We start from the raw sequence: 21,761 nt of genomic DNA, 5'->3' as shown, positions 1-21,761 counted from the left end.
TAGAATCATAAGGAGGGTGGCATTGTGTCTCAGTGGTTAGCACCACTGCCTCACAGCTCCAGAGACCCGGGTTTGATTCCACCTTTGAGCAACTGTCTGTGGGAGATTGTACTCCTCGTGTCTGCATGGGTTTCCTCCTGGTGCTTCGGTTTCCTCCCACAATATTATAATGTGCAGACGAGGTGGCTTAGCCTTGGAAAATGTAGGGTTACAGGAATAGGGGGTGGATCTGGGTGGGATGCCCTTCAGAGGGTTGGTGTGGACACAGTGAGCTGAATGGCCTGTTTCTGCACTGTAGGGATTCTATGATTGAGTGTAATCTGATTGAAGTTCCTGAATTGTGACGGATTTTCCAATGCAATTAACAGTGGACTGCTCAAAAAGTCCAGTTTGATAAATACGTAAAACATTTCATCGTCCTTTCTCAGTGACTAAATGCAACATGTAACTGATAGTATGAACCAAAGTGTGCTCCCCCAACAAGCTGGGACCAGGACACGACTTGCTCGTGCTTTCAGGATATTTGCACTAACTTGGCAGGATATGAAACCCTGTAATTCAGAAGAGACAGTAGCAAAGTTGGAATTAGAAGGCAAAAAAAAATTAAATGAACATAGAAGGCTGAGGAAACAAAGACTCTAAAATAAAGGGCAGAATTATCGTTGAAAGATTAGTGGTATATACTTTAATTCAAGTACTCCATGAATAAAGCAGATGAACTCAGGGAAGACGGATTCTGAGTTATTGAAGCACGGCTTAATGAAAGGAAGTTTCAAAGAAATTGCAGATCAACATTCCGGGTTAGAGTTTTCAGACAAGATAGAAAATAGATTAAAGAAAGTCTGGTCATAATATCGGTTAAAGAAACATTCACAGCAGTGAGAAAGGATGATATGCTGGAAGGATCATCAAGTAAAAGCTATTTGAACTAAACTAACTGAGAAATAAAAAAAAGAGACAGTGCTGAGAATTTGCAATGCTCCTTCAAACTGTCAAAAGGAGATGTAAATACACAAATAGAAACATTAACTGAGGTGCAGAAACACTAAAGTAGTAATGGTAAGAAGATTCAACAGTCCTGATACTAATTGGGATAAAATTAGTGTAAAGGTTTTGGAGAGTATAGAATTCTTATTGGGTATTCAGGGTATCTATAAATAATAATCTATTTAGCTGGCACATAGCAAGCCCCACCAAGAGAAGGAGCAGCCTTAAACACTTTCAAGGAATGAAGTTTGCATGTAGAAGGGACATCAGTTGGAGAACATTTTAGTGATTGTGTATATTATTCACTCAGATCTCCTGCAGTTATGAAAGAAAGACAAAGAGTAAAAATTCTAAATTGCATAAAGTCTAAGCTGAAATGTGATTGGAACATCTTGTAGGTAAAACAGTGTCAGAGCAGTGGGATGCATTCAAAGAGGAGCTCAGAAAGAGTTCCCGCTAATGAAATGGGTGTGTCTCCCCAGTCTGAAACCCCAGATGTCAAACAGCATACAGAGTAGCATAAGGCAATAAAGGTTAGTAGATGTCAGATGCTGAGAAACAAATACCACAGAAAGCTTGGGTGCTTAGAAGGTGAAGGGGTGAAATTGGAAAAGAAATTAGGAAAGTGAAGAAAAGTAATTTTTAAAAATAAGGTGATATCAAAGAAAGCTGAAACGTTTTACAATACATGCAGAGGAAAATGGTAACAAAGGAAAGAGTAAAGGCCAGTAAAGTAACCTTTCTGTGATGGCACAAGATGTGCATGTTTCTTAATGAATACTTTGTGACTGTTTCCACAAAAGAGGAAGGCAAAGCAATTATTGTTCTCTTGAAGAGAAAGGTGAAATATTGGCAAACATACTCCTAAACAGAGAAAATGTCAAAGATATTTTGCACCCTTGAAATTGGAAGAATCGCTAGGCCCAGAGGAAATTTATTCTAGGTTGCTTGAGTAAGGGAAGAAATTGCAGGACCTTTGATGATAGCTTTCCATTTGTTCTTTGTTAGAAAAAATATAAGTACCATAATAGGATGACTGATATTACATCATGTTTAAAAAAGAAGGAAAAGATAACCTTGATAATCACAAGCTAGTCTGCCGTACCTTGGTTGTGGATAAATTATCAGCAAGTATTCGGAGGCAGCATTGGAAAGGAGTGGAATGGTCAAGGAAAGCAACATGGATTTGCTATAAGAAGATCCTGTCCCTCTAAAGTTATTGAATATGTTGTGAAGGTGACAAGGAGCATTGACGAGGGTAGCACGTTTAAGGTAGTTTATATGAATATTATCAATACATTTGGCAGGGTTGCCCATGACAGATCGGTCAAAAACTTTGAAAAGTGGATTCCAGGGGAAAGTGGCAAGTTGGATCCAAAATTTGCTCAGTGATCTGGAGAAAAGGATCATAGTGGGTAGGTAATTTTGAGACTGGAAGGTCATTCCACTCTGTTTCACAAGGTTGAATTCCTTACTTTTTGCCAGGTATCAATGATTTAGATTTAAATGCAGGGAAAGCGATTAAGAAGTTTCCAGAGCATGCGGCAGTTGGCTGTGAAGAATGTTGTAAGCTGCAGGTCAGATATCAGTAGACTGACAGGTAGACAGAAAAACGAGAAATGAATTGAGTTTGGAAAGTGTGATATGGCATCTGGGGAGTACAAAGATAAATGGGTGGATACTGAGAAATATATCCAGTTGGACCTCGGAGTGCATATACACAGGCACCTGAAGGTAGCAGCACAGCTAGTTGATATGGTTAAGAAGGAATTTATGATCATTTTCTTTGCAGCTAACTCATAAGTTCTAAGAGCAGAGAGTTTTTGCTAGAATTTGTTAATTTGACTGGAGCTCAGAGTACTGCATGCAATTTTAATCACTTTTGGAGCAGAAGAGGCTAAGGAAAGACTCAATTGAATTGCACAAAATTAGAACGGGGCTAGATAGGGTAAGTAGAAATAAACTAATTTCCCTTCACAGGAAGGTCAATAATCAAGGAGTATAGATTCCTTGTAATTTGTAGAAGAATTGAGAAGGAGTTGAGGAGAATTATATTCATCCACAGAGTGGTGGCAGTCTTGAACTCAAAGGAGGTTAGAGATAGAAACTCTTAAAAAATACTTGGTGCATTTCAAGTGTCGGACCTACAATGCTATAGACAAGGAGTTGGAAAATGGCATTAGGTTAGATGGATGATTTTGTATCAAGTATGGATGCAGTATGTGAAATATCCTCCTTCCTGGGAATAAATCTTCTGTTTCTTACATAAGAAGGTTACCTCAGAGTACAACAGGATTTTGATCTAGATGGGCCAATGGGCCAAGGAATGGCAGATAGAGTTTATTTTAGATAAATATGAGCTGCTGCATTTGGAAAGTGTGATATGGCTACTGGGGAGTGCAAACATAAATGAGGGCAGGATTTATACACCGAATGGTTAGGTCCTGGGGAGTGTTGCTGAACAAAGAGACCTTGGAGTGTATGTTCGTAGTTCCTTGAAAGTGGAGTCACATGTAGACAGGATAGTGAAGAAGGCATTTTGTGCTTTCCTTTATTGGTGAGTGCATTGAGTATTGGAGTTGGGAGACAGTGAGGTCTGCATTTGCTGGAGATCAGAGTTGAGAGTGTGTTGCTGGAAAAGCACAGCGGGTCAGGCAGCATCCGAGGAGCTGGACAATCGATGTTTCGGTTCCTGATGAAGGGCTTCGGCCCGAAACATAGATTCACCTGCATATAGGAGTTGGGAGGCCGTGTTATGGCTGCACAGAGCATTGATGAGGCCACTTTTGGAAAACTGCATGCAATTCTGGTCTCCCTGCTATAGGAAGGATGTTATGAAACTGAAAAAGGTTTTGAAAACATTTATGAGGCTGTTGCCAGGGTTGGAGGATTTGAGCTACAAGAAGAATCTGAACAGGCTGGGGCTGTTTTTCCTGGAGCGTCAGATACTGAGGGGTTTGTAAAATCATGAGGGGCATGGATAGGGTGAATAGCCAAGGTCTTTTCCTCAAGGTGGGGGTGTCCAAAACTAGTGGGCATAGGTTTAAAGTGAAAGGGGAAAGATTAAAAGGGATTTAAGGTGAGATTTTATTCATGCAGAGGGTGGTGCTGGAGGATGTGGTGGAGCCTGGTACAATTACAACATTTAAAAGACATAAATAGGAAGGACATAGGCCAAATGTGGGCAAGTGGATGAGATTCATTTAGGATAATTGGTTGGCATGGATGAGTTGGACCAAAGGATCTATTTCCGTGTTGTACATCTCTATGGCTCTAAGTGAGGAAGTCTTAGGTTCAATTTGCTAGTGCATGCTGTTTCATATCAACAGGTAAATTCCTTGAGCCGCTCAGTCCAAACTGTATCAAATAGTATCAAAAGACTCATGCTAGAAGTTGGATGGAAAATTGAAGGGTGGTGGGGTAGGGTGGGGACGGAGAAAATAAATTGATGCACAGTTGAAGGAAATCCCACTCTTTGGAGGGATGAGCTAATCTGTTTGGCTGGAGACTCCAGTAGCCCCAGCAGTGCCAGAGATCTGTAGTGGGCAGTGTTAGGACTGCAGGCAGGCTGTGAGGTAGACCCAGTGGAAACCAGAATGAAGCAAGCCAGGTTATTGTTGGAACCTTATAGAGGTGGGGGCTAATGGACTGGGGAATAAGTTGCAAATTACATCAGGGAGGAAAGAAACAGGAGCTGTCTTCTTTGCTGGTTGGTAAAGGGTATCCCTGACATTAATACCCTCTTCTTTTACTCTGTTTAAAACACTAGAGAAAATAATCCTCCCATCTGAATGTCTGTGCCAACCATTCTCTGATGTAGATAGCATAAAATTGGGGTTAATTGAGCTGCAAGTGAATATCAATTGATACTTAGGTTTTTAAGTATGTTGGGCAGGCTGCCGATTTTGGGTTGGGGGTGATTTTGGCAGTGAGCTAGCTACCCCATTTATATAACATTCCCCTGACTAAAACACACCCAGCAGCAGCATGTAATAACCAACTCAGTGTCAACAGCAGCTGAAGCTTTCCTATGAGACTCAAGTAGCCAAGTAGCATTTCCTGTGTAGGTTTGCAGATCATGGGCAGCTGTGATACCCCAGCATGGACCAGCATCTTTGGAAGTGGAAGGCAAGAAAGAAACTTGTGCTCAACTGGATTCACATCACAACAGGACTTTTACGCCTTCTTTTTATCATATGAATGGGAGGTTACAGCTGCTTATCTATTTCCAGTATTGAAGCAAATGTACAGGGCAGTAAGCATAATGAGCAACCAGTTTGAGATTGGATATGAAGTGATACATATCCATGTTAATATACTCCAGCTTGAGTAAACCCACTCACTGCCACAAGTGTCCTCGGCCAAATCATCTTCAGCTTCTTCATCAATGACCTCCTGTCCATTGTAAGGTCAGAAATGGGGATGTTCACCACCATTCACAACTCCTCAGATACTGAAGCAGTCCATGTCCAAATACAGCAAGATCTGGACAATATCCAGGCTTGGTCTGACAAGTGGCAAGTAATATTCATGCCACGCAAATGCCAGGTAATGACCATCTCAAATAAGAGGCAATCTAACCACTATCCCTTGACATTCAATGGTGTTACCATCACTGAATCCCCAATAACAATCAAAATCCTTGGGGTTACCACTGACAAACAACTGAACTGGACATTAAAAAATATTAGCTACAAGAGCAGGTCAGAGGCTAGGGCTACTGCCCAAGGTAACTTACCTCTTGACTCCCCAAAGCCTGTCCTCCATCTACAAGGCATACATCAGTGGAATACTTCCCATTGGCCTGAATTGCAGCTGCAACAGCACTCAAGAAGATTGACAACATCCAAGACAAAACAGCCTACTTGATTGGCACCACATCCACAAGCATCCACCGTCTCTACCACCAATGCTCAGTAGAAGCGGTGTGCACTATCTACAAGATGCACTGCAAAAATTTGCCAAAGATCCTCAGACAAAACCTTCCAAACCCACAACTACTTCCACCTTGAAGGACAAGGGCAGGAGATCCATGGTAACACCATCACCTGCAAGTTCCCTCTAAGCCACTCACCATCCTGACTTGGAAATTTATTGCCATTCCTTCAGTATTGCTGGGTCAAAGTCCTGGAATTCCCCCCCAAAGGCCGTTATGAGTCTACCTGCTGCAAATGAACTGCAATAGGTCAAGAAGGCAGCTCACCACCACACTCTCGGGGGCAACTAGAGACTGATAATAAATGGTGGCCAGCTAGCAATACTCTCATCCCAAAATTTAAAAATAAAACTGAAGAGTCAATTCTAAATGCAAATTTTGTAAATGATAAGAAAATGATACCTTTAAGCTGTTAGCAGCCATGGACAATCTGCATTAAGTTGCTCACTCAATAAAATAGTCATCATGAGACTACCTTAGCTCAGAAACTCTTATCATATTACCAGCAGATGTTGGTCTTTCTTGATTCTTTGCATGTATGGGTAACACTGTTGGCATGACATGACAAAATGTCTGTGCTGGTCGTGGCAGAAGGAGAAGCAGCACACTGTTGTACCAATTGTCTGACTTGTCTTTATAAATGCACATTTGAACCTACAAACCATTATTGAGTGGAACCAACTCATGATGCAAGGGTCCTCACAATAAGAGTGCAAGGGTCTTTGCATATTTCTTACTGTGCAGGTCATATTAATTAATTCAGAAGCAATAACTAATGCCCTGCTGAAGATGTTTGCAATAAATTCTGTGCAGTAAAAACATTGCTAATTGGTCACTTCAGCACCCATTGTTATAAATTGTGATCTGGAGTTAATTCAGTGGCATGATACTTTTGAATCATTTATGACAATATTCCAGAAAAGGTTTGGAAAGAGGAGGTACTTTAAATGTTGTGGATTATCACATAATTCATGAAAGTTTGAAATAAAGTGATCAGAAACAATATCTAGTGAAAATACATATGGCACTGATTTTGTGTACTCATGGATTGTAAATGCATAGCTCATCCCAATAACAATAAACCCCTCACACATTGCAGTATAAATGCTGGGAGCTAGGTAGAAGCATGTATGCTTCTTTGACTTATTTGATGCCTGAATGTACTGAGTAAAACAAAGATGAAACAATTCACTGCTTGGATTGTCTTCAACTTACGCGAATGTATTATGATTTGAAATGTAACACGCAAGGTAACTTTATTTGCAAATCTCAACAGTGAAAAGTTTTCTAATTTTTAAAAAATGTAACATGTACCCATAATTTTCAATTTATTTCTACTTCAGCACCATTGTCAGATATCAGGTTCTGGAAATCACTTATTGCTAATGTGGTTATGGTACACATTTCACTGAGATGGGTGTTCCAACTTTTTTTTTGTATTTGCAACCTTTTCTCACATTGTGGATTTCTGTTGCTTGACTGTGCTTTGAGTTGATCTTGTTTCAATTTTCACTTCACTTTTTTTTTCTTTCTTTCTCCCACCCCGAACCCCGTCCTTGCATGCATTCAACCACTGTACGTGTTAACCATATCGCAGCAACCTGAGCAATATGAAACTGATAGTGATGAGGAGTTTCTGGAGAAAATTCTAGAGCTTCCTCTGCAGAAGCGTTACAGTAAGAAACTATTCAGCATTCCTGAAGTAACAGAGGACGAGGAGGAGGAGGAGGAGGAGGAGGAGGAGAAGAAGCACCTGGAGGTCATCTGTAACAACAGCCAGGGTGGTACCAAAAACCAGCAGGAAGTAGAAAAAGTCTCTGTCCACACTCAGGAGAAAGAACAATCAGAGGAACAGGGTCAACCCTTTGAGTGTGGACAGAACACTTCTGAAAACCATGGAGAGACTGACCAGGCCTTGAAATTTGATACCAAAGATCAGGAATTGGAAGAGAAACCTACCCCTGATGTCAGTCAGAATATCAGCAAAAAAGTAGCTGAGGAATTTGTGGGTTCTACTGTTCAACAGAATGAGTTGAAAGCTAAGGGCTTGGAAGAGGTGTCAATATCTGACTGCATCTCTGACCAGAACAATAAGCAGGAGCCGCATGAAGAGCAACCTCTCTACACAAAGGCTAATGACAAAAGCAAAGAATGGAGTGAAGAGACAAGTGGGTGTGCATATCATGGTGCCGAGATTCATCACATATACCCCCAGGAATATAACAGGTCCCACCAAGAGGAAGAGACCACAGTAGAATATGTGCACGCCAACACCATTGATGAGTCTCACCTAGATGTTGCTGAATGTGTAGAGAAACCACAACCAGAGGAGGATGACAGGGATGTTTCAGAGCCAGATGTTGTTGACTTAACATCCATCTTAAAGATGCAATCGCAGACATGGATGAGGTCCACAGATCCCAGAGAGGTGAATGCGGCAAGAATTGGGAATCAACATTACAACAGGAGGCAGCAGGTAACTCATGAACACTTAGAGATAGATATAGAGTATGGCACTGAGGAGGATGAAGAAATAGTGACATCCAGCTTGCACTTCTACCCTCATGTCATTCATCCGGAACAAATGAGATCAAGTTTTTGGTATGGCAGCAAGACTAACAGAGAAAATGCAAGTGAGTGTTCAAGGTTCTGTGAGTCCGTGCAGTCTCATGAACAGAGGCAGACCTATGACAAAGGTATTATTTTTGATTCAAATGCCAGCAGCACCAAGTCTCTCCATCACCATAAGAAAAAGAATAAGGCTGCTTTCACCAGGAGATTGCGACATTGTGAACGAAACAAGTTACAAGGAAGGATAGCAGAGGAGGCTTGGAAGTTGGAGTCTTATGAATTGGGAAGGACAAGGGCAAGGCCTGAGGATTCAGCATGTTCACGGGTGTGTGTTTATCTCACTGTTTACCTCCACCATCCTTTCCTTAGTTCTATTATCTGTAGTTGTCAGTTTGTTTTACTGCTTGGTGTGTATCCTGCTGCGTGTATACATTACCTTCAGATAGTTGTTTGGTAGTGCAGAAGTTGAGTGTTATTGGAAAAAAGAGACAGATTTTCTCGAAGCTTTCCTCTTGCACCCATCAGGACAATCTATAAGAAATGCCAAAGTAAAGGGGAAATAGCATTTGGAGGGTGCAGATTGGATTCTGATTGGTAGAGGTATTGCCATGAAGAATGCATCAGTTAATGATAACTGGCCATTAACTGCCAAGCACTTTTTAAATTTTAAACAAGACAGGTTGCCACTGATTGGTTAATTTATCAGACAATATATTTTCCAAAGGAAAATTGTTATCCATTATGTTAAATTGAAGCAAGTTTGTGTGTGTCTGTGTCTGTGTCTGTGTGTGTGTGTGTGTGTGTTCATTTTTTCTGCAAAGAACAGGGGCCTGTATTGTAATATATCTCTTCCAGTGTACTGTACCACACTGTAAGTCAACTGCCAATTCTCTTATCTCGTACTGTATAAATACTTTGGTATTCCTTGTGAATTGTGTCGATGAATTTGAGAAAAAAAGCTTTGGCAAAATGTATTTTCTCAGCAATACTTCTCATTTCTGGTGGATAGTTTGAAGCCTTGGTCCAGGCTTTCCTAGCATCAATGACTTTCAGAGAGATCATATCCAACTAAACTAAAATTGAACATATCTGTCAAGGCATAAGTGTTATGATAATTATTAATCATTAGGGGGTTATTCTTCAGGTATTGTTGGATAACCAACTACAATTACAACTGCAATTGGAAGAACAGAGCTTCAAGACATCCATGATGTTGATGCTAATTTTTATGCTGACAGACCATGGTAGTGATGCAAAGCAGAATGTCACGAGAATTTCACAAACATTTTATGGATACTTTTAAAATGTTAATTGCCCAGTACAACAGTTATTAGTTATTCCCTACAAATCCAGTTTGTGCCTGAAGAGATCATTTTGAGTTTTACAACACTAGGATGAGTTTTGGGTTGTTGCAGGTCTCCAGATGGAAATGGGAGAAATTTGTGAGATGAACATAAATGAGAGACATAAATAATATGTCATGGCAAAATGGAATTTTGACTCCAATGCACTAAACCAACCTAGTGACAATCCTGCTTGTGTCTGTTATAGTGATCCGATAACTGCTGGTTTGGATTCAGTGTAGCTGGTGAAATAACCAAAGATGTATTGTTCTGAATTTAATTTAAGATTTTTAAAAAATAATCTTTTCTCATTCTGAGATTCTGCCATATTGTCCTGTCAAGCAGCTTCTGGATAATCTTAAAGGTGGGTGTAAACCACCTGCCTGAGCTTCATGCTCTGATTTGTTTCCATCTTTGGGAGTGCTTGACTTTGTGAAGTTGTGACTGGAACTAAATCACGATACAATGAATGTATGATATATCCTGGAAGAGTTCCAAAACATTACAACATTCCAAATCTCAAGATTGATTGGATCTGTGAATATGAGCATGTGTGTATCAGCAGAAGGACAGGTTGATTCTGGGTAATCCAAGATGGAGGTCGGGAAAAATTTATGGCTATAACAGGCTGCTCCTTTTTTGAAGTATATTACATGTTGGAGGGAATTTCCTCAAATTCTAGGGGCAGCAATTACTGTTTTATATACGGTCGCATTTGGAACTTTGGGAAAAAAAATTCAAAACAACAGCACTTTTAAAAGAGAGAGGAACAGACAAAGGCAGCACATGGTCAAGTCAGTGCAAGAGAGGGAGAGAGAGAGAGAGAAAGAAACCGACACTGCTAACTGACACAGCAGTGAACCTGCACAGTTATTGCCTTTGCTGTTGAATTCATGTGTCGCTGGACATCGGAGTGCAGTTGGGAAAATTAACAAACAGTGAAATTCACAACTAATCTTGGAGGAACCTCTTGGGACAGGTCACAGCACAGAAATAGATTAGTGAATAGTTTTTAAGTGTGACCTTACAGTAAGTCTGCAGTAGTGAGTAGAGTGGGTTCTTTCTTGATTATATGTTTTATTGAGATATGTTCTCTTGATTAAACTTAAAAATATAAACCTTAAGCTAGCCTGGAGCAGTGTTTTGTAGAGGAATAAGACAGTGCTATTTTCTGGGTCTGTAGATTGAAAGAAGCAAAAATGTCCTTTATTAGAGTGATATGTTCTTCTTGTCAGATGTGGGAGTTTAGGGAGAGTTTACCTGTCACTGAGGATTATATATGCAATAAATGCCGTTGGTTGCGAATCCTATCAAATCAAATGGATTGGTTGGAGAGACAGTTAGAGGCAATGACGGATTTACAAGATCAAGGGGGTGTGATGGATGGCAGTTATAGGAAGGGAGAAAAGTTGCAGACACAGTCACATAGATCACTTACCAGGAAAGGTAAGAGGGGTAGGCAGGTAGTCCTGGAGTCTTCTGTGGCTACCCCCATTTCAAACAAGTATGCTGTTTTGGAAAATGTAGGGGGTGATGGATTCTCAGGGGAATGTAGCACGAACAGCCAAGTTTCTGCTACCAAGACTGGCTCCAATACAATGAGGGTTATGTTGGGTTCAAAGAGATTGATTGTGTTAGGGCACTCTCTAGTCTGAGGTACAGACAGACGTTTCTGTGGCCAGCAGTGAAAAATCAGAATGGTGTGTTGCCTCCCTGGTGGCAGGATCAAGGATTTCTCAGAGAGGGTACAGAATGTTCTCACAGGGGAGAGGGGCCAGCAGGAAGTTATTGTACACATTGGAACCAATGATACAAGAAAGGAAAAGGATGAGATTCTGAAGGGAGAATATAGAATGTTAGGCAGGAGTTTAAAAAGAAGGTTCTTGAGAGTAGTTATATCTGGAATACTCCCAGTGCTGTGAGCTAGTGAGGGTAGGAATAGGAGGATAGGGCAGATGAATGTGTGACTGAGGAGCTGGTGTTTGGGAGAAAGGATCACATTTTTGGATCATTGGAATCTCTTCTGGGGTAGAAGTGACCTGTACAAGAAGGACGGGATTACACCTGAAATGGAAGGGACTAATATACTGGCAGGGAAATTTGCTAGAGCTGCTTGGGAGAATTTAAACTTGTAAGGTGAGGGGAGTGGGACCCAGGGCGATAGTGAGGAAAGAGATCGATCTGAGACTGGTGCAATTGGGAACAGATGCGAATCAAACAGTCAGGGCAGGCAGGGACAAGGTAGGACTGAAAAATTAAACTGCATTTATTTCAATGCTAGAGGCCTAACAGGGAAGACAGATGAACTCAGGGCATGGTTTGGAACATGGGACTGGGATATCATAGCAATTCTAGAAACATGGCTCAAGGATGGACAGGACTGGCAGCTTAATGTTCCATGATACAAATGCAAGTGTTAAGGGTTTAGATGCAGGACAGGTGACTGGGATATCAGTGGGAGAGCACTTTGGGGCCAGCAACCAATTCTATTTCTTTTAAAATAGTGATGGACAAGGATGGGCCTGATCTAAAAGTTGAAGTTCTAAATTGGAGGAAGGTTAATTTTGACGGTATTCAGCAAGAGCTTTCAAAAGCTGATTGGTGGCAGATGTTTGTTGGTAAAGGGACGGCTGGAAAACTGGAAGCCTTCTGAAATGAGATAATGACAGTCCAGAGACAGTATATTCCTGTTGGATGAAAGGAAAGTCTGGTAGGTATAGGGAATGCTGGATGAGGAAACAAATTGCGGGTTTGGTTAAGAAAACGAGGAAGCATATGTCAGATATTGACGATATAGATCGAGTGAATCCTTAGAAGAATGTAAAGGCAGTAGGAGTATACTTAAGAGGGAAATCAGGAGGGCAAAAAGGGGACATGAGATAGCTTTGGCAAATAGAGTTAAGGAGAATCCAAAGGTGTTTACAAATACATTAAGGACAAAGGGTAACTAGGGAGAGAATAGGGCCCTCAAAGATCAGCAAGATGGCCTTTATGTGGAGCTGCAGGAGATAGGGGAGATACTAAATGAGTATTTTGCATCAGTATTTACTATGGAAAAGGACATGCAGGATATAGACTGTAGCGAAATAGATGGTAACATCTTGAAAAATGTCCATAATACAGAGGAGGAAGTGCTGGATGTCTTGAAACACATAAAAATGGATAAATCTCCAGGACCTGATCAGGTGTACCCTAGAACACTGTGGGAAGCTAGAGAAGTGATTGCTGGGCTCCATGCTGAGCATCAGTAACATCAATAGTCACAGGTGAGTTGCTGGTAGACTGGAGGTTAACGGACATGGTGCCGCTATTTAAAAAAGGTGGTAAGGACAAGCCAGGGAACTATAGACCAGTGAGCCTGATGACGGTGGTGGGCAAGTTTTTGGAGGGAATCCTGAAGGACAGGACATACATATATTTGGAAAGGTAAGGACTGATTAGGGATAGTCAACGTGGCTTTGTGTGTGAGAAATCATGTCTCACAAACTTGATTGAGATTTTTGAAGAAGTAACAAAGAGGATTGATGAGGACAGAGTGGTGGACATGATCTATTTGGACTTCAGTGAGGCGTTTGACAAGGTTTCCCATGGGAGACTGGTGAGCACGGTTAGACCTCATGGAATACAGGGAGAACTAGCTGTTTGGATAGAGAATTGGCTCAAAGGTAGAAGACAGAGGGTAGTAGTGGAGGGTTGTTTTTCAGTCTAAAGGCCTATGACCAGTGCAGTGCCTCAAGGATCGGTGCTGGGTGGCACGGTGGCACAGTGGTTAGCACTGCTGCCTCACATCGCCTGAGACCGGGGTTCAATTCCCGCCTCAGGCGACTGACTGTGTGGAGTTTGCACGTTCTCCCCATGTCTGCGTGGGTTTCCTCCGGGTGCTCCGGTTTCCTCCCACAGTCCAAAGATGTGCAAGCCAGGTGAATTGGCCATGCTAAATTGCCCATAGTGTTAGGTAAGGGGTAAATGTAGATGTAGGGGTATGGGTGGGTTACGCTTCGGCGGGGCGGTGTGGACTTGTTGGGCCGAAGGGCCTGTTTCCACACTGTAAGTAATCTAATCTAATCTAATCTAATCTACTACTTTTCATCATTTATATGAATGATTTGGATGTGAGCATAAGAGGTATAGTTAGTAAGTTTGCAGATGACACCAAAGTTGGAGGTGTAATGGACAGTGAAAAAGGTTACCTCAGATTATAATGGGCTCTTGATCAGATGGGCTAATGGACTGAGGAGTGGCAGATGGAGTTTAATTTAGATAAATGTGAGGTGCTGCATTTTGGGAAAGCAAGTCTTAGCAAGGCTTACACACTTAATGGTAAGGTCCTAGGGAGTGTTGCTGAACAAAGAGACCTTAGAGCGCAGGTTCATAGCTCATTGAAAGTGGAGTCATAGGTAGATAGGATAGTGAAGAAGGCTTTTGGTATGCTTTCCTTTATTGGTCAGAGTATTGAGTACAGGAGCTGGGAGGTCATGTTGTGGCTGTACAGGACATTAGTTAGGTCACTGTTGGAATATTGCGTGCAATTCTGGTTTCCTTCCTTCGGAAAGATGTTGAGAAGCTTGAAAGGGTTCAGAAAAGGTTTATGAGGATGTTGCCAGGGTTGAAGGATTGGAGCTATAGGGAGAAGCTGAACAGTCTGGGGCTGTTTTCCCTGGAGCATCGGAGGCTGAGGGGTGACCTTATAGAGGTTTACAAAATTATGAGGGGCATAGATAGGATAAATAGGTAAAGTCTTTTCCCTGGGGTTGGGGAGTCGAGAACTAGAGGGCATAGATTTAGGGTGAGAGGGGAAAGATATAAAAGAGACCTAAGGCTCAACGTGTATGGAATGAGCTGCCAGAGGATGTGGTGGAGGCTGGTACAATTGCAGCATTTAAGAGGCATTTGGATGGGTATATGAATTGGAAGGGTTTGGAGGGATGTGGGCTTGGTGCTGGCAGGTGGGACTAGATTGGGTTGGGATATCTGGTCAACATGGACAGGTTGGACCAAAGAGCCTGTTTCCATGCTGTACATCTCTATGACTCTATGACTCTGTGATTATCAAAGGAGCCAAGGCAAGGCCTGCTCAGCACCATTTGCCTTATGGGCTAAAGTGGAGGCAGAAATCAGGAGGCTAGAAAATGAAGAAATCATAAAACCACCACTGTTAGCCAAATGAGCAGCACTGGTCATAACGATTATGAAGCCTGATGGTTTTGTTCCCCTTTGTGGAGATTTTAAACCTAAGGTAAACCACTTCTCACAGCTGGATCATTACACGATCACATGAAAACAGAACGTATATGCAAGAGGTGGGGGGGGGGGGGCGGGAGCTGTCCTTCACGAAACTGGACATGAGCCATGCCTGCCTACAGTTGCACCTAGATGAGGAGTCGCAGATGGATGCCTCAATTAATATGCATAAGGGTTTGTACCAATATACAAAACTGCCACTTAGGGTATCATCAATCTGTGCCCTTTTTCAATGGACAATGACGAACATTTGACAAGATGTATCCCACAAGCTATTTATTTGGATGATGTGCGAATAATTGGAAGGACCAATAAACAGCATTTGGACAACTTGGACATAGTGCTTAAATGTTTCTCCAAGGCGGGCGTTTGCCTTAGAAGGAAACATTTTTGTTCCAGGCATTCCAAGTGACCTACCTAAACTACAGAGTTGACAAGACTGGGCTACACCTGTTGGATGAAAGAATGAGGGTGATCAAAGGTGTCCCAGCTCCCACGTTGCACCAGAGGTTTGGTCTTTCCTTGGGTTGGTGAATTATTATGGAAAATTCATATGTAACCTGGCCTCCATCTTGGCACCCTTACACCTATCGAGAAAAGGATCGGCCTTGGAAATGGCCACAAATGACCAAGAAGTAGCCTTTAGGGAAGTTAAAAAAAAAAACCTATCATCATCTAAGGTGTTGGTCCACTGTAATCCCAAGCGAGTGGTGTTGCTGACACGCGATGCCTCCCTGTACAGTATCGGGGTAGTGTTGGCCTGGTGCAGAGGAACGGCCAAGAGTGTATGCTTCCTGGAGTTTGACTGATGCTGAACGCAAATACGCTCAGATAGAGAAGGAAGGTTTAGCGGTTATCTTTGGAGTGAGAAAGTTCCACCAATACTTTATGGACGTAAATTTGTAACAGTAAGTAAACAGTGTTTATGGGTTTCAATTCAGATGTACAACTTCCACGTTTATTCAAAAATCCCACCACTATGTACCAGAGCTGAATGTGTAGCCTTTAGCGATGAATGTGAGATAGAGTCTGTTTGAAAGCTGTATGACTTTATGACTTTATATAAGCTTTACATACCACTGATTGAGAACAGGAGTGACCAATAATCATGAGGAAAAGTGAACATACGGGATTTATGATCATAATGGAGAATCCCAGCCCCTTGTAATGATGAAGGTAAACTTTGTCTCAGGTCAATGGCAGGAGTAAGAAAGGTTAGCTTTTCCATGTGTTCCGTATGGAAAGCTCTGTCGATCCAGAGCTAGAGTTTTTTGCAATCTCCTATTAAGTCTTGTTTAGTCTGTGCTGTTCTAATACTTCTGTCCTCTTTGGGAGTCGAAAAGTGTGGTGCTGGAAAAGCACAGCCGGGAAGGCAGCATCCAAGAAGGACGAGAGTCGACGTTTCGAGCATAAGCGCCTCATCAGGAAACAGAAGGGCTTATGCTCGAAACGTCAACTCTCCTTCTTCTCGGATGCTGCCTGACTGGCTGTGCTCTTCCAGCACCACGCTTTTCAACTCTGATCATCAGCATTTGCAGTCCTCACGTTCTTCTTTTGTCCCCTTTGGGAGGCCAGTGTACCCATTAAACTTAATTTTTGAACGAGATCACCATACTACTGTTGCGTAACTTACAAAGGTGTGTAAAAATTGAACTGAATTTTCAAATGACTACCAGGGAAAGAAAATTCTACCAGAAGTGCACATTACCCAGAACCATCTCGGCTGTCTCTAGGATATAACCACTCTATGCCAACAAGCACAGTGCTTGTCAGTGATGCAGCACTGTATAGTATTTGCAACATGCCAACATTGAAAGCTCACTATACAAATGAAGATCATTGTAGGCCTTACATTAAAGATAACAAATGTTTACAGCAAGCAGTCATTCTGTGTAGAATCAATTCATAATCTGCCACTGGCTATTGAGTTTACTGGTGTAAAAGAGTTCTGCAGGCAACATTGTGTGAGAAATTACAGTGAGTCTATTGGTATGTACAGTACTGATGCGTGAGTGATACTGTATGTGAGAGATTGGAGTGAGAGTATACCTTGTGTGATATTGGTGAGTTTGCTTGAGGGCTGGAGTGTGCAGGATGAGTGTTTGAAGATGGAGTATAACCTGGTGGAGTTACATATATGCTCAAATCTATTACTTCTCAGATCCTCTTGCTTCAATCTGCCTTTATTATCTGGTTTTCAGGGCTTTACAGTAAACACAGACTCTGTATCCCATGGGCTACCTGACTCACCTGCAATACGAGGTGTACATCTCAAGGATAGCCCGTCTCTGAAGCTTCGCAGAGGAGAACTGTCCTCTTCTAAAGGTCAGTATCAACACTCACCAACTGCAGCAGCTTCCAGAATCTCAAAAATAAACAGAAACTGACCAGCATTGCATTTTATTTACCTATTATAATGTTCTTTCCTGCTGCCATTGTTGGTGGTGCTTTTTATTGTAGAGCTTTTTTTGTGGACCTCAGGCCAAATTTCAACATTTGAGATATCATGCTGATTAAATCCAGTCCAGCATTACCTCCCCACAGTTGCTCACATGCTCAATACCTCCATCATTTCATGATTGGATTTTGATCAAATGCAGCATTGGATATAAAATTCAGGATGTAGTATGAATTTGTATAAAGGCTTAGTATGTTGACCAATGATGAGCATTGTGTGCAGCTTTGAGATCTACAATTGTACGATTGATGCTGAAGCAATGGAGAGGATGCATCACGATTTAGTAAAAGCAAAAGTCTGCCAATGCTGGAAATTTCAAATAAAAACAGAAAATCTCAGCAAGTTTGATAGCATTGGTGTGGTAAGAAATAAGAGTTAATGATTCAAGTCTGGGATATTTATTCTGATGAAAAGATGCAGACTTGAAATGTTAACTGTTTCTTTCTCCACAAGTGCTGTCATATCAGTTGAATACTTCCACCATCTTCTGTTTTTATTTCACTGAGATGCTGTCTGGTCTGAGGAAATAGAAATGCAAAGAGCTACTTCAAATAAAATGGTCCTTGTATTTGATGGAATAGAGGAGATTACAGGATGATTGGTAAAGATGTTTACATTAGAAACAGAAGTCATGTGTAGATATAACAAACTGTTTTTGTTACTTTATTTGGTCTTTGGAGAGGCTGTAGCTAGGGTCCATTTTTAATTATCTTGAACAAGCAGTGGCAGGTGTACACTGAGTCTCTGTAGTCCACTGCTTGGGACTTCCAGATATTGCTTTGTAACAATGGTAAAATGACACCATAGAGTTATAGAGTCATACAGCTTGGAAACAGACCCTTCGGTCCGTCAAGTCCATGCAAATATAGTTCCAAGCTAAACTAATCCCACCTGTTTGCTCCAGGCCCATATCTCTCCAAACTTTTCCTGGTTATGTATTTACCTAAGTGTCTTTTGAAGTGAAGCGAAATTAAAATGACAAAAGTCTTAGAGATTGTTCTCTTATAGAGAGAGAGAGAGAGAGAAGACTAGTGGTAGGTTTCACCTGATGGCCATCATCACACCTTACGTGAGTGACAAGGTTAGATGACCTTTCTTGAGACCTCAGGGGCCATCATCTGAGTGACCTCAGCCAGTATGGGAATTGAACCCATGCTGTTGGCATCACTGCACCACAAACCAGATTTCCAGGCAACTGACCTTCTCATAATGATAACTTATATCTAAGTCAAGATGCAGTAGCTTCATTCTTATTGTAAATATCAGTATTTGACAATTCTTGTATTTAGAAAAGCAACAATTTCTGGTCTCTGCCATAACTGTGTGTGCATGCCTGAAATATTGTTTGCAATAGCTAAATTGCTCGATGTGTTTTCATTCTGAATCTCAAAGTAATGCGAACAAGCCTGATATTCTTCAATTGATCTTTTGATTTCAGCTTCATCAGTAGAGAGTTCTCGAAGTCGAGAGACTCCAATCTTGGATGGATACAACGAGAGAAGCACAAAAGGGGCAATAGATAGCGGTCTTGTTCGCATTTTCGTGGCTCTGTTTGATTATGAACCTGCGACAATGTCACCAAACCCAGATGCTGCAGAAGAGGAGTTGGCATTCAAAGAGGGTCAGATCCTTAAGGTGAGTGTGCAGCATCTATAGTACATGTGAAAGATGGTAATCCTGAGAATGAAAAGCTACAATGTCTAACTAAATGTGGGGAGAGTTCATAAACCTGTTGTTTAGTCCTTAACAGCCAATCTGACTGCATAAGTGTTTCACTTGTGATGAATAGGATCCTGGTTGATACACCCTGACAAGGCAAGCAGCTTTCTATGATGAGGAACTTCCTCTGAATTCGTCTTTTTAAGTGTCAATGGTCGCCATTATTTGGAGGTGCCGGTGTTGGACTGGGGTGGACAATGTCAGAAGTCACATGACACCGGGTTACAGTCCAACAGGTTTATTTGAAATGACAAGCTTTCTGAATTCCTACCAGATAATGGGCTGGAATTTCTGAGAAATAATGATCACAGTCAGATTGCCACTCTGCTCCTACTTCTTTCCATTAAGACAGAGCTCTGCATGTCTTTATCCATTCCTGGGACATGGGCATCTGTGGTTGGGTCAGCATTCATTGCCTGTCCCTAGCTGCCCTTGAGCAGGTGATGGTTGAGCTGCCTAAGCTTTCTGCTGGAGTTTTCAATCACAGTTCCTTCAGAAATACAAAGCAGACTAATAGCTAATAGCTGCCTTGCAGTGCAGGATGGCTGTGAAAGTCTAATCATGCCCCATTTTTCATGCCAGTAGTTGTTGTATTTTGTGATTTAAATATCCTGAAGCATTAACAGCCCCGGTGACAGTTCCTGTGAAATGGTAAATATCTAAAGTGAATCTGGAGTTAGGACACAAGGTGGGCAGAGAATCAGGTAAATAATGGAGTATTTAGGTAGATCAGGGTGAGTGGGGTGTTTCTGATCTGGTGAGAAGAGGGGATGTTGTGTCTGCCAACGAAGAGGGGAGTTGTGTCTGTCAGAACAGGGGGCTGTTGGAACTCTGGGATCGAGGGGAGTTGTGTCTGGCAAGGGCTAGGTTGGGGGAGGGGGGGTTATGTCCTTCAGAGGAAGAGGCTTTTGAATCTTAGGTCAAGGGATGAGGTGTTGGGTCCAGCAGTGGTGGGAGTGGGGTGGTGCTATCGGTTCATGATGCAGTGAGTGGGATGGTGGGTCTGGTGCCAAGGGAAGGGGGGGAAGTTGTTATGTGGAGGAGTGGAATTTTTGAGATTGGGATGGCTAACAGTGAGTTGGGGAATTAGTTTAATAATTCCCCAGGAATTACATTGGCTTTAAATTGTCTAACTTTTCCTGGGAAGATATTAATTAAGTCTTCACTTTACATGGATACCTTTGGAGGGTTCCTGGCAAGGGGTGGGGGGGTGGGGGGGGGGGTGCGCTGCCCACTGGAATCTTCAATTTCCTAGGCAATAATTTCAAAGTTTGCTTCATCAGAGATTCCATATAATCCTGACATGCAACTCCCATCTATGCTGCTGGAATAACCATTTGGCCATTGGAATATCTGGCCAATTTTGTTTTATCTCTGATTTCTGATAGACCCTACACATAGGTGTGCATGGTGAAAAGCTACTTTTACAAATCATTGATGTAAAGAGACAATGCATTAATATTAAACTGCAAGTGAAGCATGAAATGAATACGAATGGGATGAATAGTGTGATAGAAAGCTGTTAAAGCCTTGTGTTGGAAAAACGTATCAGTCTTTCATACATTCGGGAAGGGATAGGGATCTCCTTCTAAACCACATTCCTATTACTACTGCTGCTGTCTGGCTCAAGTGTCCTGTAAAACCTTAAAGGAATATGTGTGGCACCTTACCCATTATAGTCACTCCGAACAGAAATGTTTCTCTATATCTATTCTATCAATATATTGCAAAATTCAAAAACAGTCATGAAACTGGACCTTAATGATTGGTATTCTAAGGAACACTCACTTAGCATATGTAATTGTGTCCCATAATTTAACCCTTGGGGAATCCTGGTAACAATCTGGTGAGTCAGAGTTGCTGCGCCCAGCACAGTAGTTTGTTGGTCTCACTCTGGTCTAACCAAGTTGCCTTAAAACTTCCTTCTCTTGTGTTGTAGGTCCAGTTAATAAATGTTAGCATTTCTTCAACGTTTATAATTTTTATCACGCCTGTCAACCAAATTTAGTGATGTGTTCCTGGACCCCTAATTTTTCTCAATGTGGGACAGTCACTGTTCCTAGATATACCCAGTTGGCTGGATGGCTAGTCTGTGATTCACAATGACACCAACAGCATAGCTTCAGTTCCTGTACTAGCTGAGGTTGCTATGAAGGTGCCGTCTTCTCAATGTGACCCCTCACCTGAGGTGTGGTGACCCTCAGATTAAACTCATCACCGGTCATTTCTATCCTATGAGAGAGCAGCCCTCCACTTCTCTGGGACTATGGCAACTTTATTTTTTACCTTCTGTCTAATCAGGTCGATAATTTACCTTCAGCTTCATTAATTTTAATTTCACCTCCCAACATCTTAGATGAAACCTTATCAAATGTCTTCTGGCAATTTATATAAACCCGATCCATAGACATTTCCGTGTATACTACTTTGATTACTTTCCCAAAAATTCAATTAAGTACGATCTGTCCTTTACAAATCCATATTGGCTACCTTTAAGCAGCTCAGA

At 41.7% G+C, this 21,761-nt stretch overlaps 1 protein-coding gene across 7 annotated transcripts in view; it reads left to right on the top strand.

Moving 5' to 3' along the window:
* Window positions 1-21,761, top strand: part of LOC140491403 (peripheral-type benzodiazepine receptor-associated protein 1-like) — a 293,538-nt gene that overhangs the window by 242,266 nt on the left and 29,511 nt on the right. For all 7 annotated transcript variants that reach the window (XM_072589528.1, XM_072589526.1, XM_072589524.1 and 4 more), the window contains 3 exons: window positions 7,521-8,819; window positions 17,280-17,403; window positions 18,975-19,171. In XM_072589528.1, coding sequence (XP_072445629.1) covers window positions 7,521-8,819; window positions 17,280-17,403; window positions 18,975-19,171 — 1,620 coding nt within the window. The remainder of the gene's footprint in view (window positions 1-7,520; window positions 8,820-17,279; window positions 17,404-18,974; window positions 19,172-21,761) is intronic.

Source organism: Chiloscyllium punctatum, chromosome 19 (genome assembly GCF_047496795.1).
Source record: "Chiloscyllium punctatum isolate Juve2018m chromosome 19, sChiPun1.3, whole genome shotgun sequence".
NCBI lineage: Eukaryota > Metazoa > Chordata > Chondrichthyes > Orectolobiformes > Hemiscylliidae > Chiloscyllium > Chiloscyllium punctatum.
Note: the sequence above shows the minus strand (reverse complement) of the source record. Positions and strands in the feature narration are given on the sequence as shown.